Source organism: Plectropomus leopardus, chromosome 22 (genome assembly GCF_026936395.1).
Source record: "Plectropomus leopardus strain MGB_pleo_1.0 chromosome 22, ASM2693639v1, whole genome shotgun sequence".
In the NCBI taxonomy this organism is placed as follows: Eukaryota; Metazoa; Chordata; class Actinopteri; order Perciformes; family Serranidae; genus Plectropomus; species Plectropomus leopardus.
In genome coordinates this window covers 14638663-14657384 of record NC_142197.1, presented here as the reverse complement: position 1 = coordinate 14657384, position 18722 = coordinate 14638663, and the positions used below count along the sequence as shown (strand labels likewise).

Below are 18722 nucleotides of genomic sequence, written 5' to 3'. Positions count from 1 at the left end.
TGCTGGTTCCACAACAGAGAGGTGTCAGCTGCAAGTTAGGAGCTGGAATTTAGCAGTAAATAAGCAGCCATGTATGTCTGACTGTGGAAGGTGAAGTGTGTGAATGTATTTGTGGAGTTTGTTAGTGGCAGTGGTGGCTGTGAGCAACTACAGCCACTTGTTAGCTGCAGCAGAGCGAACAGTCGCCAACTGCCAGACTTAGAAATGGGAGAAAATTAGAAGAAATTAGAAGAAATTATTTGTAGTTGTAGAAAAAAATTCTGTCTACATGAAATTCCAACGACTGATACAACCTCTCAACTTGATTAAATTTTCTGATACCCGCATTAGCCAAACGGAATAAATTAAAGATTAAAAAAAAACAACAACATTTTGACAAATAATGACAATTTGAATAAAAGTTGACTAAAATGTAATAACTTTTTGTCAACTAAATCTATGAAGGATAAAAATGACTAAAATGTGGTGGCAATGAATACGCATTTCAAATCTTCAGACTAAATCTAAAGTAGCTGACAAAATGAACCCGTTTTTACACCAAAACAATTAATGTGGGAAATAATCAGCAATCTAATCAGTGATGAAAGTAATCTTTAGTCGCAGCCCGAGACAGCTCGAACTTTTGCACGGACTCTAGAGTGAAGCTGACTTCAGTGTTATCTTTGATCAGATTTTCTCTGAAATATGAAACCAACCGCCTCTTTCTGCCTGCTCTACAAAACCGGTAATTAGGAATGCAACATCACTTGTATTACTGAAACATATTGATTGAAATACAAACACACAAAGCAACTGTGCATAAAAGTATAGAAAGTCCAAGTGGAGTCAGTAATTTTCTGGCACAATCTGTAATAATTTAATGATAACATAACCTATTTCTCTGTCGCCCTTTTAGCATTTACTGCTGCGTCTTGAATGTGAGATAGTGGTGAAAGCCCTTGTGTGAAGAATGAAATGTTACTGCATAAAAAGCCCTAATCTGGCCACCAGAAAGGATGTTCCTCACGTCTCTCTCCAAACAGCACAACATCTGAAGCATGCAGCAGCTGTTGGTGAGGCATATTGCTTAATGGGACTGTCCCATTACCTAAATGTCACAGGTTCAACCCTCTCTGGAGCCATTCTGCTCTGCAAAAACATTTGCCCCACAAAATCACATACTCTTACTTACCAACTGTAATAGTCTGGATTTAAGGGTCAGGAAAATGTCACATGGCATAAATGTGGTCAGATGCCAATGGCATTGCATGAATAATGACATGCTGTCCAGCTCCACCCTGTAGTATGTTCAGATATGACAGACCCTTCACGCCAACAATGAACGTGTGCATGTGTGCGTGTGTTTCCAGACAATAGGCAAGCTTGGCTTTGGGGCCGAGCTCCTCTTTTCAATCCAAACAGACAAAAACATAACAAAGGCATTCAGGTGCAGCTTGTTTTCATGTCCTGTGAACAAAGTGTGTGTCTCTGGTTGGTCTGTGGGTCATTCAAGTGCTGCAGGGCAGGACCCCTTCTCGCTTTACAAAGGTTATTGCACAGTCATGCGCAGACAACATGCACAAGCAACTGTCAATGAAACGTCAAGGCAGGGCTAAAACATGGATGTTGTGACGGGTGGGAATGAAGCATACCATACGTAAGATCCAGACAGCTGATCCTAAATGACTTCCAGCTACTCTTACTGTTTACTTTTGTGAAACTCAACTGGCTGTTTTAAGAGACAATAACAGAAACGTCAGCCTGGTATAGCAACACAAGTGCAGCTTGCCTTTCAAAAACATGACATGAAATTTGATCAGAACCACCCAAATCTTTTCCCTCATTTAGCTATGTCACTGGAACTATGTTGACGTCACAAGAAACACACTTTTTTTTTCCAGCACTGTTCTGCTTTAAACTGGACACACACCTGGTAGCTACCAAAAGTAAATGCAGCCTTATTCTGCTGCAGCTCACAAAATCACATTTTGGGAGAAGTGCCTGAGGCATTATAAAACTCATTACTGAGGGATAAAGAAAGAAACACCAGACTTTCCCATTTTCTAGAAAGGGAAATAATACATGCTATATGTTTTGATAAATATTTGCTCATTAAATTACTTTAGGTTGCAAGATTGTGACTGTGACACCTCCAGATGGCGTTAACTGTTAAGTCCCTTTTCCTCAACCACTTCCCCTTGCAACTGCTCGGGAACTAATCAGCAACCTTGAAATTCTGTCTACAGTGGATAAAGGCTATTAATATATCTGAAACCACGTGACACTGTAAGCAAAACTGGTAATTTCCGAGAAATAAAAACCAAAAGTGCAACCTGGAAATTACATAAAACATATATCCTGGAATTGCACGCTAAGTTATTCAGAATACTTTGCACCAAACAAAGAGGGGAAAAAAATAATTTCCTTGATGAATCTAAGTGCTACATCCTTTAAAATATTGTAAGAATATATCTTAACAACGTTAGGAGATTTGAGGGGAAAGCTGCAACTGTTTTTTAAGCATTAGCAGCTACATTAAATTATAAAGCACCTGTCTTGCATGTTGATATACCTTGTGTGAAAAGACCTCTGACCAAAACATTACACTCTCAGTCTGGCTGAGAGCCAAAAAGAGTGCATTAGTGGACATGGGTTCATAAACACCTACTCTGTTATAACACTCTGTTAAGACATATATTATAGAAATAATACTAACTGTCACCACAGTAAAGATCATTATTAATATTTTTGAACACCAAAAATGTGATGATGTATAAACAAATAAACCTATTAAAATTCATCTTATTATCTCAATATTAATTTAATCCTGGAATGGAATTAAAAGGTCCAGTGTGTTCAATTTAGGGAGATAGTTTTGCAGAAACACAATACAACATAATAAATATGTTTCAATTAGCATATTATTCCCTGAAAAAATCATCATGTTTTCGTTACCTTAGAATGAGGGGTTAATATCTACTAAGCAATGGGTCATTGTCTACAGTCTGCTGTGTTGCACCACCATGTTTCTACAGAAACCCAGAATGGACAAACCAAACACTGGCTCTACACAGGGACATTCACATTTCCATAACGACAACTGTAGCCCGTGGCCTGTGTGCGACAAGCAGTGGCGGGAAAAACAGATTTTTAAACACAGAAGTGTTTCTACCAGTTCAAAACACTGTTACTGTTTGGTTTGGTAAAGAAGAGACCTCTGTGGATAATACAGTTCCCGTTAAAGACCTCCTGAATGTTTAGATCTTTCATTATCAGAGAAAAAACCTAATCACCACACATAAACAGGTGCTGGGCTGGTCTCTGAAATGCAAAACAGCATCAGAGAAACACTGCAACGTGACACTGCTTTATTCAGTGATTTTTTTGTTGTTGCTAGTTTTCATCAACTAGTCCGTTTGTTTTGTAGAGGAGGAGACCTCTGCCGATAATTCAGCTCCCTGAAAAAACCTCCAAAACAATGAACACTGAAGGAATTCTAACGGGGAGAAGTTTCAGCTGGTTGCAATCCGCAATCCTCATTACTAGATGTCGCTAAATTCCCTGAACTATATGCGCTGTACCTTAAAAAAAACTATTAGCAGCAATAAATGTGATATATACAATCAAATAGTAGCAGTATTTTAAGTTATGTCTGGAACACACAACTTTTTATATTACAATGAGGAAGTGCCCAGTGTAAGCTTATGACTGGCTCATGAATGCTAATGTTTAATGTCATCATTTGCACACTTGTATTTGCAACAAATATTGTGACATACCATGACAATATTTATTGCTGCAATATTGCATTGATACAGGACACAAGGTATCGATTTTTTTATTACATAAATAAATAATATTGCAAATACTAATTATAGTTTTGGCATCCTGCTAGAATATATAAAAATCAAGTGCTTTTCCAGGCCAGCAGATACATTTGAGGCAATAAAAAAAATGACTGAGGTAAGAATCTTTATCTTTAAAGGTTTACCTTATTAGATAAAAACAGACATTTTTTTTTCCTTTTCCAAAATTATTTTAACTTGCAAAAAAAACCAAAAAGGTAATAAATTGCAATAAAGGATACAATATATTTGATTTTTCACTTTATCTGACATATAACAACTCCAATATTGGCCAATAACCGATACTAATATATCTACTTTGTTCCCCTCCTAATATAAAGATCATCAAGTCCCTTCTGAAGAGGAATTAACATTAAGGGTTGACCAATATTGTTTTTTCAGAGCAGAAACCGATTATAAGTATTTAATGAGACCGATGCATTTACAATAAAAATGAAAACCTTTCTGTCAATAGTTAGAATTTGGACTTTAACAAACTCCAACACAAGGTTCAGTGAAAATTTAAATAAAAAATTAAATGATTAAAAATAGCTTTCTGTGCACTTTTTACTTAATTGGTTTTATTGGTGATAATTAAATAAGATGCATATACAGATAACTGGCAAAATGCCAAATATCAGCCAGGCCGATAATCTGTTGACCCCTATTTGAGGCAATAAAAACTGACTTAAGTAAGAAACTTTTTCTTTATAACCTTATCTTATGAGATAAAAACAGACATTTTTTTCCTTTGGGGATATAATTTACACTTGTAAAAACAGTAACAAACTGCAATAAAGGATGCGAGATACAGGATTTTTTTTTTTATTTAGCCAAAAACGCTACTGATAAATCTACTTTTCCCCACCTAATTTTAGTGATCATCATGTCTCTTCTCTAATGTAATTATCATATCGTGCATACTCATATCCTTATGTGATCTCAATGTGCACCTTTCATTTTTGTTGCATGTATTTGGTCTTTCACATTCAACCTTTACTAGTGATCCTAACTGCCTCCCCTTTCCTTTCCATAATATTTGCCCCTCTGTCCCAGACCATCACACCATCACTGAACACTGTCACATGACTCCTGTACATGGCAACCGGCCTAGGCAACCACTTGCTACGTGCGATAATACATTCTTGCAAGTGCATTTGTTTTCCATTGTTTGTTAGCGGTCTGTTTACGGTGCTACTTGCTGTTATATTTGCCATCACTGCTTTTAAGCCTGCAGGCGACCGGTGAAACCCATTTAAAGACACAGTGCGCTTCATTTCGATACAAGACTGTAGACTCAGATAACCTAGCTGTGTCACACACACAAAAAAATACCATGCACCCTTTTTAACTTTCGGTTTTGATTTCTCGAAAGTGAGACACTGGCGCCAGGTTGTAGGTGGCTAGCTCCATGCTGGCTAACATTACGCCTCCCGAATGAGACTTTGTCCATGTGCAGTTCACCGTGCTTCCCACACTTGTTAGCTAGTGGCTAATATTAGCTTTTTAAAATATCAATCCTCTTCTGCGCTCCTGGTAAGCTAGCAGGCTAGCTAATAGAGCTAGCTCATATCACTGTGACTAGCAAAGCCGGTGGGCAACTGGTTCGTGGATAACCAGCGGTGCTGTGTTAGCTTGTTAGCTCAGAGAAGGATGCTTGCTTTCTGAATTTGGTACCCCATCTCTGTTGCCCTCTCCTCCTCCCTCTGCTGCCCACTCGGCCTGCTGTGAGCCGACGGAGACCGGCCACAGAGAGCAATGTGATGGCCTTGGGACTGATGATGAAACCACCTTGACTTTATCAATTTTCATCCATCAGCCGCTCCGCTCTACCTAGCCTCCCCTCCGTGTGAAACCGCCATGAGCGCCGTACCTTGTATGAGTCGGTCGCTAACAATATGTTGAAGTCGTCGTCTCTGTGCTCCATCTTTCCCCCCTCGGTTGTGAGTCGGTCGCAGCTGTCAGTGTGTTGCGTGCCGTGCTGCCGGGGGCTCCAGCCTGATAGTGGAGCTGGGTAGGGGGAAGGACGAGCTGAAAGAGCCGGGCGGGCGGGGGAAGGGGCGGGCGGATCTTCGTCACCAAATGTCCGGCATACGTCGGCTATGTTCGGTTTTACTCGGCCAGCCAACCCGGTTTGACCAAAGAGAGTTTATGCTCGTGAAGATGATCACTCAACAATGAAAGCGAATCACCTACGGCTCAATAGGATTTTTTTTTTTTACTTCTTATCATAAAGAATGTGTACACTTACAGCTACAGTAGGTAACCTTTATTTTAAAAAATGTCATATTTACTGAAACTGTCGCTATATCCTACGATGGAGGATTAGGGCCATGTTGAAGAAAAATAATGTTAGATTTCGAGAATAAAGTCATAATATTAGGAGAATAAAATCGCAATATTATGAGAAATAAGTTGCAATATTACGAGCATGAAGTCCTAGTTTTCTGGGGAAAAAAAGTAATTTTACGAGAAAAAGATTTTATGAGAATAAAGCTGTAATATACGTGAACAAAAGTTGTAATTTTACGAGAAAAATAGTTGGAATTTTATAGGAATAAAGTTATATTTTTACGAGAAAAGGGATAATTGAATTTAAAGTAGAATTAAACAAGAGAGAAACAATTACAAAACAATAATAACAATGAGAAACTATACCAATAAGAGTAAATACAATTCAAATAATAGTTAGAAGAATAAAATAAAACACGATCAAGACAGACATATTTTGTATGTTGGAAGAAATCTTTACAGTTATGAATGAAAAATCATAATAGTGACAAAGGCAACAAACAGAATCATAAAGAAAAAAAAGTTAAACATAAAAAATAAAATAAAGAAACGCTATTTAAAAGGACAACATACTTTGGAAGTCTGTTATGTCACCACTTAATAATGATATTTCTTAATGTATAATGTACCTATGTTCAGTCTGTTTTTAGTCCAGTGAGAAAGCAGAGTGAGAGTGGGAGCTCTCAAAAGCGAAAAGACAGACATGAGCCAAAATATATGCAGTTTTCAAACTCAGCAGAGGGAGGCAGTGTTAGTCATCAAATGCTGTTAAAACAACATAAATGGCACCTAAAGGCTCATTTGGGTGTACTCATAGACTGTATAATATATTATTTACAGTCTATGGGAGTACCGGGTGTGTTTATGTCCATACATATATTTACAGGGTAATGTTAAGCAGTTGCAAGTGTCAAAGGAAGCCTATGCATCTCTACTAAATTCAAATAAAACCTTCAAAAAGGTCAAGCGCAGCAACACCAGTGTTTCCATTTGGGAATTGCTGAGGTCACCAAAGACCACAAACTAATAGGCTATGATTAGAAACAGTTAAAGTTGTCTCACCTTAACAGGTGTAACAAAACAGTAATGTGAGTAAAACGGCAATCAACCTCATTCTGCAGGAGGTATAATCACACGAAAGAGGTGAAAAGACCAGTGTCGATGTATCAAGTAAAAACTTTGATTCAGTTTAGTTTAGATATTTGCACTAGAAAAAAACAGTAAAGTACAGTATTTCATAAGAGTTCTTTTTTTTGGTGTTTTATTTGATTTAACAGAACTAGACAGACAACAGTTCATCATACAATTATACCCTCTACCCTCCACAACCCCCCTCTACCCTGTGGCACAAGCAATCAAAGAAAATTATAATAATAATAAAAAATTTCAGAGTTCTGTCCTCTAGATGTACAACACATTGCGGCATCTGAAAGTTTTACCCAGACAAATCACATGAAACTCACACAAGGCAAAATTTAAAAGGATATTTCAGTACTAACTGTTACCAAAACCTTTACTGATAACTTGTTTTCCACTTAGGTTATTAGTTTGCTGTATCAGTGTGTGAACAATTTGAGTGTTATTTTATTTCAAAATGTTATTTTTTGGAGCTTAACAATAACTCAGAAGATGCACAAGTGTGTATTACTGCAATAGATATGATTATTTGCTTTTTTGGAGGGAATACAAGCATAATGACAAGCACAGCATAGCAACCACAAAAACATTTGTGGTTTCAGTGTACTTCTGAGTTGGTTATTTTGATAAGCAAATGTGTATTTTTTTAGAGTCAACCCTTTTTTTCCCCCAAATAGTTCATATTTATTTTTTTTTTAATAGTACGGCCTCGCCTACTTTGTATTATGTAATAAAAACATGTAAAGTACTGAGTGTGTTTAAAAGCAAATAAAAAGGTTAATACACAGGGGAAAACAAAGATGAAGGAATCCCACATCAAATTAAACAAAACTACTAAGAATTTCATCACTAGCTCTTCACTTGATGAAAAAAAAGCCTAAGAGGACAGTCAAAACTAGTGCCAACTGTGATGGCTGCCTCAGCTTGCGCAATTTCCTTTTTTCTAATATTTTGGCATGTTTGGAGTGTTCATTTTGGCTACATCTTGAATCCGATATCTGGAATCGTCCCAGGGTTGTGTTTTCTGCATCTTTAACAACAATTATGATCTGCAGATATCAGCATATTTCTACCTTTGTAAAATACCTCTACCTGATATCCACAAATAAAGTGATAGAGAATAATTTCTTTGACAAAGAGGTATTTTTTTGTCATTTTATTTCCACTATATAGGCCTATAAGACTGTCTAGCTGTTTTTTTTATGTCTGTGATATTCCCACACAGACTGGATTTTGGGGTGGTATCAAGTTGTTAAATCCTGAAGGTATGATATTCAACACAGTCAGAAATTTGGATGCTTCTTTTCCCATTAAACTGATACAGAGATGCTGTATTAAGGTGAGATGTTGGTAATCTGTTGTTTTATTTATCACATGGTAGAAACAAGAACAAAAATGTACATTTGTATTTATACTTTAGTGTTTAGATACATTTATTTTATATTAGTACTCATATTTAAATTTTATTGATATATTCTACACTTTACTACTTCTTTTAAGACTTTTGAATGGGAGCGTCTGTAACTAAAGGCAATTTCCCCTCTGGGATCAATAAAGTATTTCTGATTCTGATGTTATGCACAGCCTGGGCCACCAGAGTTTGGTTGCTACTGGTGGAATAGTTGTAATATATAGTTAATGTAGTTAGAGGTAGCATTTTCATTCTCCAATTATCTGTCTTGGATCTTAAAAGTACTCAATGTAATGTCCTGTCTTAGCATTTTAAATTAAGATAATACCTCACTATGACTTTTCTGAATACCTTACTTGTTTTATGTTTTTGTTATACCTGCAGTATAAAAAAATACAATGAAAACACTTGTTAAACTTCGAACTCACATTCTGTGCTTGTATTATACAGCTCAACTGACAGAAAACTCTAGGACCCAGTGTGACATTATGACACCAGTGTGAAGTGCCTGGCTGACCCTGGATGGCGCACTCATTCAGCGGGACGGTGAGAGATTCCAGCCCGCTGGAGCGTCGCCTCCCTCGGCCTATGGCTCCCTGAGGAGGGAGGAGCTAACTTCGGGACAACATGACATTTCCGCATGTCAATAAAATAGTTTTCTGAACACAAGGAGAAGAAGAAGTGGTTTATGTGACTATATACTTAGATGCTCTGTTACTTTCAGTTTTGCACATGCCCAAAGTTAGCATGTAGTTTCGGTCACATGATGCCAAGCCTGAAGAGACGCCAACTGCCAGGAAACAAACCGCTCCGGAGTAATATAAAGACAGAGATTTTAAGCTGAGAAGCATTAAGAGGTGTAAACATGCTGAATTTAAAGCCAAAATTTGACCTGCACAGAGACGTGGTGTCGGACATCCTGAGGAAGGAGGCGTCGGTCTGCAGGGTACAAGGTGAGGCGTTCAGGTGTCAACTGTCAGCTGCTTTTTCACTGTCAAACTATTTGCTACTGTTATCATTACTGATTGAATAGCTGTAATCAACATGTAGCTAACAGTGCTAGCTAAAAGTGTTAGGTTTAAGTTTAGCCTGCTTATGTTATTACAGAGTATAAACAGTGAATTTAATTTTATTGCACGTTTGGCTAATAAATAGGCATAAGATATTGCACAACTTCTAAAACAAAATCATTTTTATGGAGGAAACGTATCGAGGACTGTCCCATAACATTAGCTTTAGTTTTAAAAACAAAATTCAGAATCCATAAGTACTTAAAGGTTAATACGTAAATTACAGTAGATGGTGCTATTTGCTGTTCACATGTCTTCAATAAATACATTGTAAGGAAAACATGTATGTCAAAGCAGTTTGCATGCCTTAAAACTATCAGTTATGGAGCAGAATTTCAAATTAAAAGATAAAGTGCAGAAAAAAGCTATAAATAATCAAATTTATTTAATGAATATCCTAAAATAGAACCTTACATGCTATAGACTATTTCATAAGAGAAAATTTAATACAAACTAAACTGAAAGTAGATTATTTTACTCCATGTGTGCCAGATAGTGGTTAACATACAACTGAAAAGAAATAATTGGATTATTTACAGCAAGACTTTCAAATATTTTTCTTCTACAAGGCAATCAAAAGTTATAAAGTTATTATTATTATTATTATTATTGTTATTATTATTGTAAAATATGCAAAAAATCATTAGCAAATATTTACAATGTAGAATAAATTGGCAAATGTGCAAATGCAGATGAATGAAGATGCAATTACGAACAAAATCACAATATAATACATTAAATTGTTAACTATCATCTGCAAATATCATTACACTAAGATCGTTTCCAAATATTGAACAAAAGGTTGCAGGATTGCATTAAATAAATCAACCTGCTCATGTTTGCTCATCGTTGTAACATCGTAACAAAAAATCAAACATAAAATAAAAACTCTGTATGCATGACATTTTACTGCAATCATCATGCTGAGTACATGGACATATGGTAAAAATATGCGGTGGTTGTTCAGGTAATGCTGCAAGCTCTCATTATGTCTCATAACATTTACAGATTACTTTACCAGCACATCTGGGAACTTTGAATAACAACATATTGTACCTTGGAAACACACTATATTCTCATTTAGCATTACACTCAGTTTGTTCAGTTTGAGCAGTGGCAGGGATACTAAAAACTTATTTGTCAGAGCACGTTGTTGTTTAAAATAATGATGCTCTGTCTGCAGAATACTCTGGAGCAGTGGACACTCGGATCCTGAACATTGAGAGGGACGGGGGCATCCTTTACTCCTGGAAGGTAAGTCCACACTGGCAGCACTGCATGTTAAGTATGCTGAATGTACTCATTGGGTGAGTGTAAGCTAATCCTTATTAATCCAGTGCTCTTTGCAGTTTAGTGGTGTTACAACCTGCATTGGTCTTACTTCTTTTGACTGTTTACCAACTATTCTGCATCTTCTTGTCCCAGCCCTTCATTGAAGTCACAGTGGGTGAAATATGCAAATCCCAGATGCTGTTTTTTATTTTTATTTTTATGTCGCCACCATTCATCATCAAATCGACACCACCAAATGCTAATTCTATTCTTTTTTTTTCTCTCTTTTTTTTTTTTTACAGACTTCTCTATAATTCCGCTTGACATATTTTTGGAAACCTTGGGATCTTTGCTTGAATTTCAAATAAAGTTCTGTGTGCTGAACCGTGCTTCCCTGCACAACATACATTTTTAATGATAGACCCGCCAAAGACTCTGTGGGTTTAGTAGGTTAAAGACAGCGTGCAGCCTGCAAAGAGGAAATAATCTCTTTTTTTTGTGCAAGGTTCACAGCTTTATGCATGCCTGGCTCTGCTTTGGGTTTCAGAGACTTTTTATTTTAAATCTTATGAACCCCAAAAGTGGTGAATCGTTGGTTTGAAGTAACGCAGGTCTAGTAAGGATAATAAGCATAGTCAGCCAGAGTAATGAAGAGGTCAAGCATGACGTTCCACACATATCAATGTAGTGGGAGACACCAGTGGGAAAGGAGGTCTACTCTGTCGGGAGAGATTAGGATTATCTTACTCTGTGGTTTGATTTATTTAATGACCTCACTAGAGGTTATATTTTATTCTATTCTATAATATTCTTATAGGGAGCAACAGGGACTACCAGGATCGGGAAATATGACCCCAACAACAAACAGAACAAGGTACTGCTTGTGTGTTCCATGTCTTCTTCCCTTTAATGCTGCAGATTTTGCTTTTATGTGTGAGTGTTCATGCACGCCTGTACCCATGCGGTTGTAAATTCTCTCCAACAGCCCCTGTACACGTTTGACAAGCAGGTGTGTGTCAGCAGCTGTTCCCTGAACAAGGAGGAGACGCTGTTAGGTGAGCCTGTAACGTTGAGATAATGATTCACCAGCAGCAGACATTGTTAACAATACTTTGTTCTTGACCAAGTGGCAACCTCTGGGGCTGAAAAATGAAGCCAACTCAGAAGTGCCAAAAGCTGCCGTTCCTTGAATGGCCAATTGAGGCTGGCACTGGAAGCAAGTCAGTCCTCATAGACCCCCCATGTCAAGATGCCCACCTTTAAAGCAGAAATAAACATGTTTACAGCCATTTTTGGTCACTATAGCTAATTTCCCCATCCACTCAACTGTACGGGATTGAATGTACAAGTCCTCCAACCTATATGAACACATAAATTCTGTGTTCGTACTTATGAATATGGCCCACAATTAGCTAACATGACCATTTACAGTCACAAATTTAAACACATAGGTAAACATTATGAAACAATTATAGTTGCAACTAAACTCTGGGTAGATTTAAAGGAAACATAGGTACATTTCTTTTTAAGAAAACGTGACATATTTGAAGGGAAATTGGTTGACATGCTACATTTCTTTTCTTTGTAATAACATTAAATTCTGCTTATGTTGAAGGGAAATCTCAAATGTTGATATAACTTATTTCAATAGAGTGTTTGTCCTTGACTCCAAAGCAGGCAATTAAGTGAGAAGTTTTGTCTTGAGCCACTGGACATTATCAACTCTTGTGGTGCCAAATCATTGTTGAAGAAGCACTGATTTAGTGTAATCTCTGTGCAAAATAGACATAAATTAAGTCACGAGATAAAAGATAAGCCAACTGACACCTTGCCTGTGATTTTTTCCCCTCAGCTGTCAGCTTGGCACAAAACACCAGAGGAGAGGAGCGCCTCAAACCAAGTAACACCCAAGACTTCTTTCTCTCTATTTCATCCACAGACAAATTCATACTGCATTCGTAATCTTTGTGGTAACAATTCATTTCTTTTCCTCACATTCTTTCTGTTTTTTAGTATCCAAGTGTCTAACTCTTCTAATTGAGACCAATCACATCAACAACACTAAAGTCCTGAAGGCAGTGGACTGCAGGGTCAAAGTGCAGGTAGAGTATGTGTGTGTGTGTATGTGTGTGTGTGTGTGTGTGTATGTATGTGTTATTTTGGCCACTTTTGTGCAGGTTTTACTGCAGCCATGAGCTGATGCTGCAGTTATGTTGCATCGGCAATAACAGTGTGTGTATGTTGCCATATACTTTTTATTTTGCAAGCTTGCTGAAAGTGTTCTGGCCTTTCCATTCCCTCTCTTATTCACTTCTTCATCTTTTATCTCTCTTTCTCAGTTATGTGCTTTTATTAACAGAAGAAAAGTATTTATGTTACTGTGGCTGTGACCCCTGCACTGCTTGGTGATCGTCACATGTTCAAACCACAAACTTATAACTTATATGACAAGAATGTTTAAGGCTTGCATTAAAATGTGAAAATCAGCAAGTAGATTTGCCCATCTGGTAACTGTTGTAAACCACCAGATGCTGACTCATGTTTCCCGCGGCTGTCCTTAGTTCCTCCATACAGAAACTGACAGGAGATCAGTGCTGGAGAGCCACCTGCTGCTGCTGACGGAGGACGGATGTGAGTCTGTGTGCCCGTACGCTCATCTGTCTGTGTGGGATGTATTTCTTTAATCTGCGACAAAACAGATCATCAAATTTAGAGACGCATAATCTGGCTTCTTAAATTCGGAGAGGAAAAAACAGCAAGATATAGTTATGCATATCCTTCTGTCCTTTTCAGATGTGGATCTTTACCATGTTCTGCTGACAAAACAAGAGGGTTATAGGGTGGTAAGTTGTACTTTGCATTCACCACAGTGCTCACTTCTGCCTCACTTTTTTGTGAGGAAGTGGTTTAAGCTTAACTATAATTGCATGGAGGATTTTTCTGGCTGGTGGTTTCTGTGCTGTGTTTTTAAAGGTATAAATTCTGCACATATCTTGTAATTGATAAGCCAAATCGTTGGAGTGTATTTACATAACCCAGTGCAGAGAATATATGGTTTCAACCTCTTAAGCCATAAACTATCCCGTGTCTTGAGGCCTCCTGGGGAGCTTTGCCTTAAGAATTCAGAGTGTCTACAAAACTGAATATCAATGTGTTTGTGTGAACCAGGTGATGGCCAATCCAGAGCGTTTGTCCAAAACTGCAGAGAGAATAGTGGAGGACTTCTGCTGGGTCCAGTGGGACAGACACACGCAAAGAGTCTACTATCTCACTCATAATGGAAGACACACACAGGCATGTACTCCTGTATTTGTGAGGACATTCCATTGAATTCAGTTCACCTGAAAAAAGACTTCTGTGGACTAAGACTGTGTATTGACAAAAAATGTTCCGATACGATATGCATCACGATACAGGTGTGATGATTCAACATATTGCAATATTGTAAGCAAGGCAATATATGTGGCTTTTTAAAATATAATTTTCGGAAAACTATCAGTGCTATTGATGCATATTTTATGATCCTGTCTGCATCATAGGCCTGTTTTTCCTGTTTTTATGCTAGCTTTATGTTGTTATGTTACTGTAAAGGTAATACATAGGTCATCTTACTGACAGCAACAAAGTCAAATTTATCATCTCAAAAAGAAAATAAAGGCAGTTTAATAAAACTATTTATCAAAAAAATAATACAGTGTATCACAAAACGCAATATTGCGATACTCAAGTATATTTATACTTTCTTACACCTCTACTATGAACAGCACAAAACACATTTTCTTTATACAAAGTACATTAACACAAAATCTGTGTTCTGTCTTTTCACAGGAAAAGTTCCTGATGCGATGTATTCAGTTTTACTCCAACCATAATTGCGAAACTGTGGTGAGTTGTCTCCATGTCTTATAGTTACCAATCTTTTGTGCTTATTTTAATTACATATTGTTATTTCTGCTTTCACCTGATAACATACAACTATCTTGCTTTCTATCACTATCTCTCCCACAGTTGGAGCTCCCATTAGAGTTGCCTGCTAATCTTTCTCGTACAGTCAAGTAAGGAAACGACTAATAGATATACAAGTGTCGTTTCTTAGCAGCTACTTAATTCTATATTCTGCATCACTTTGACATGTATCTGCAGTGTGAGACACAAAAATTAATTCCTGTACCACTCTTGTGCTTTGCATGTTATTAATTTGCTGTGCAGCTTCATAATTTCTTAGGTCCACAAATATTCTGATTGTGTTTACTTTGCGTGTGTGGCTAACAGGTTTGTAAATCTGGGTTTTGACCATTATCACACGGAGAGACCAGAGCAGGAGCTCATTAGGATGGAAGTGTTCACAAACAGAATAGGTAACACACACACACAAATCCCTGAGATGAATAATGTGCTCTCAACAGATGTAAATAAACTGACGTTCCAGTTACATGACTAATTCTGCATTCTTGTGTGTGTTTTGCATTTCTCTTTGCGAAAACAAGAAAGTAAGTCCCTGTCACAAGTCAGAGGCCATGTTATAATCTGCAACGCATAATTCACAGTCTCAGTGATGATGTGATGAAAGATTTTTGGAAGAGTTTCATTTCATCAATGAAGATCAGGTTCAGTTTTCTCCGCAAAAAAAAGTGGATTGTGTTTTTGAATTAAAGGTTTTCAACATTAAAATTGGTTCATCAGTCAAACCTTTAAAAAAGGAGGTAGTCATTTTTTGGAATGACTACTTGATTCATTCATTCACATCATCGATTGACTCTGATTTTTTTAATCAGTCATTAACCCCTATTCCTGTCCTTTCACTGAGATACACCTTTAAAAAGTTAATTTATGTTATGTATTAAAGGTTCTGTGTACAACATTCAGAGTATTAATTTAGCAGCAAGCCACTATTTTTGTATGTAAAGATATAGTGGAATAATAGCATCCTGAGTAGAGAATGAAGTCACCTCTGTGTGTAATCTGAGCTTCTTTGTGGTTTGCTGTGATAGTCGACTCGGCCTCACATGCATGTTAGTGCATGAGTGAGTGAGTTCCCATTTGTGTATCCCATCAGCTAGCTTATTGCTGCTGCCCAGCACTGCGCTCATACAGCAGTTGCTCACCCTCTAGTTCCCACCTAGGTTAACACTGTTAGATCTGTTAGCACTGTTAGCTGCCAGCTTAGTCACCTCCATGAGCCGTGTGCAAACAATATCAACTCAGAATCATAAATATGCTCTCAATGTTGTATATAGCTCTTTTAATATATAAATTGATTCTCCATCAAAACATATCACAACTGATTAATTTCACAGTGATTATCATGAATATTGCCGTGGATGTCTGTTTATTGATTGATATGTCTCTGTCATTTGTTTTTAGGAGGCATGTGCGTGTGCTACAGCCAGACTCTAAAAGACAAAAAGGAACTGATCTACACTGTGGTTTTAGTCCACAAAGGTGCAAATGCTTTTTCTTGCTCTCTATTCAAATAATATTTTTTTTGTCAAACGTTATCTTGAGCAAATGGTGATAAATGTGGCTTTTCTTACTTCCTGCAGACTGCAGCAAGACATACAGAGTATCTCTGGGCAGCGACCAGTCGCCACAAAAAGCTGCACAGCCCCATCCACTCTTTATCCCTATAGGTCATTGCACACACACCTCAGAATCCTTTTAAATTCAACTCAAGTGTGTGAGTTTGTAAGGTTGACTGCCAGACGTGTGTTCAGTACTTTTGCATTTAAAACAGCAATATGGACACAGAAATACAAATGAGTGCATGTGTCATGATGCAGCTTAATAAATGTCTGTTTTGCACCCAGCATACCGTCATAACATTATAGTGATGCTAATATGTGATTTTTGTATGTAGGTTATCACATCCTGGTGTATCTGCAGGACTATTTCCTCCATTGTATCAACACCAGGCAGCAGGAGATGCTCTGTCACTCCCTCTTTCTCTCAGGTAAGACGAGGTTTTTTTGCAAATCATGTCAAAGCTGAGTGACGACTGTGGAGCAGTTTGTTTACCTCATTTCTCCGCCACAGTACAAGCTCCTATGTTGCTTAAATCTTAAACACGGACAAACGTAGATTGGTATTTGTATGTAGAGAGTGTCTTATTCTCCGTCTGTCTTTCTCAACAACTTTAAGGTCTTGACGCAGACTTGGGCCTGCAGTGTCAGTCTGCTAACATCACAGTGTTGCATGCAGAAGAAGAGTCCAGTCCTAGTCTGCTGAACCTGGCCAGTGGGAGGATCCACACTGCTGAGCTGAGCCCTGCCTTCCTGCTGCAGATACTGAGATCAGACACTCCCTCGAGGTGATTCATAACTTGTTGAAATGAAGGATTTATGGGTATTGGGGTTATTATTTATATACGTAGAGGAGGCACTTGAGAGCAGAGGGGGATATATAGGAAGGCAGAAAGCAGACAGGTGGAAAGGGAAAGCTATTTTGTGAAAAGTTATTTTTGTGCACATACACCTGCAGAGTGTTTCTGCAATAAATATAAGACTAACTTGAATCGTAGCCAGCAGATTGGATTCAACCATCCTGCTCAATAAAGATGCACCAGTGGCCCCTTGCTCACCATTTTTTTATTCTGCTCATTTATTTTTTTTTTCATTCCGCTTTTTAAACAGCACATACATCACAGTATGGTACCAGACTGTTTGCTGACTGCCTGTGCTGCTGCCTTTGGGTCTCTTGTGTTTGCATATGCTTATGTTGTATAAAAGTAAATTTGCTGTGTGTCACCTCCGTCCAAGGTGTTCCAGCGGTAAGACTGACCCTCAGCGCCTGGCTGCCCTCCACTACCTGCTGGTTTACATGGGAAATGACCCAAACCTGGAGCTGAAGGTACAAATGAAGGCAGGGAAGAAGTTGGGAGGGCAAAAGTGTTGATATTTAAAGCAAATTCAATGTCCTTTTGTGTTAAGGTGACATTTTTTTCTCTAAAACAGAGGTGGATTGGGGTGGCTGGCCTCTAGGGATTCAACTCTGAATATTTTCTCAAAAACTCATACATACCTGAACAACCTTAACATAGGTTGTTAGATTAGCAGTCTAACTAACTGCATGTAAGCTGTGGTTATAAACGTTACATCGGCCAACTATTTAGACCAGCATTCTCCCCAACTTTCAGCTATCTGTGTGTTACTGCTTTCAAAATTCAATTTGCAAAACAACAATTTTTAAGCTAACAACTTACTTACTTAGTTTAGACTAAGATTTGGATCATGCAATAAGACATGTCTGCTTTGATCTTTTTGGGAATTATTATAAATATCTACAATGAGTAAATCTTTGGCGAGTACCTTTGTGACTTTTTCTCACAGAACTCCAGCTGGAGCTGATTTCCCACATTTTTTGACCCCGACAGTGGCATGCGGCAGTGACACTGATTTCACCCATGTACCAGTCCATTTTACTTCTATTGTGCAATCGTCGTAATAATGCATATTATAAGCCTGACCCCAGCCCCCCCAAGGTTTGGTTTGGGCACTGAAAAGTTACAACATCTGGCTCTGCCCCTGCTCCCAAATAAAGATGTAAAACATCATGTGGCCCCACAGAATGTAAGCTTTCATCGAGAAATTGTATTTTTATACAACAAAATGTCACTATTTATTTGTAGAATCACAAAATCATTGAAAACGTCAGTTGTTGTCAGTGTCTAATTAGTTACAAGCTCAAACATATCTCCTGGGTGAGGGGAGAGACTGAATG

General features: G+C 37.8%; 2 protein-coding genes across 3 annotated transcripts in view; one reads left to right on the top strand and one right to left on the bottom strand.

Moving 5' to 3' along the window:
- The window catches only part of nampt1 (nicotinamide phosphoribosyltransferase 1), a 29982-nt gene extending 24129 nt beyond the window's left edge, over nucleotides 1–5853 (bottom strand). Inside the window, exon 1 of the mRNA XM_042511048.2 lies at nucleotides 5698–5853. Within this exon, the coding sequence (XP_042366982.1) occupies nucleotides 5698–5751 (54 nt within the window). The 5' untranslated portion in view covers nucleotides 5752–5853. The remainder of the gene's footprint in view (nucleotides 1–5697) is intronic.
- Nucleotides 5854–9215: 3362 nt separating this feature from the next.
- Nucleotides 9216–18722, top strand: part of gsap (gamma-secretase activating protein) — a 45840-nt gene continuing 36333 nt past the window's right edge. The window contains exons 1-17 of one of the 2 annotated variants that reach the window (XR_015775519.1): nucleotides 9216–9617; nucleotides 10918–10988; nucleotides 11824–11880; nucleotides 11992–12061; nucleotides 12859–12906; nucleotides 13020–13108; nucleotides 13568–13637; nucleotides 13800–13849; nucleotides 14175–14300; nucleotides 14835–14891; nucleotides 15015–15061; nucleotides 15279–15364; nucleotides 16371–16448; nucleotides 16550–16636; nucleotides 16864–16956; nucleotides 17145–17313; nucleotides 17762–17852. Coding sequence is in view for 1 of the 2 variants with exons in the window: in XM_042511377.2 (XP_042367311.2) it covers nucleotides 9530–9617; nucleotides 10918–10988; nucleotides 11824–11880; nucleotides 11992–12061; nucleotides 12859–12906; nucleotides 13020–13108; nucleotides 13568–13637; nucleotides 13800–13849; nucleotides 14175–14300; nucleotides 14835–14891; nucleotides 15015–15061; nucleotides 15279–15364; nucleotides 16371–16448; nucleotides 16550–16636; nucleotides 16864–16956; nucleotides 17145–17313; nucleotides 17762–17852 (1377 nt within the window). In the remaining variant the exon portion in view is untranslated. The remainder of the gene's footprint in view (nucleotides 9618–10917; nucleotides 10989–11823; nucleotides 11881–11991; nucleotides 12062–12858; nucleotides 12907–13019; nucleotides 13109–13567; nucleotides 13638–13799; nucleotides 13850–14174; nucleotides 14301–14834; nucleotides 14892–15014; nucleotides 15062–15278; nucleotides 15365–16370; nucleotides 16449–16549; nucleotides 16637–16863; nucleotides 16957–17144; nucleotides 17314–17761; nucleotides 17853–18722) is intronic. The other variant, XM_042511377.2, reaches the window with a different exon arrangement.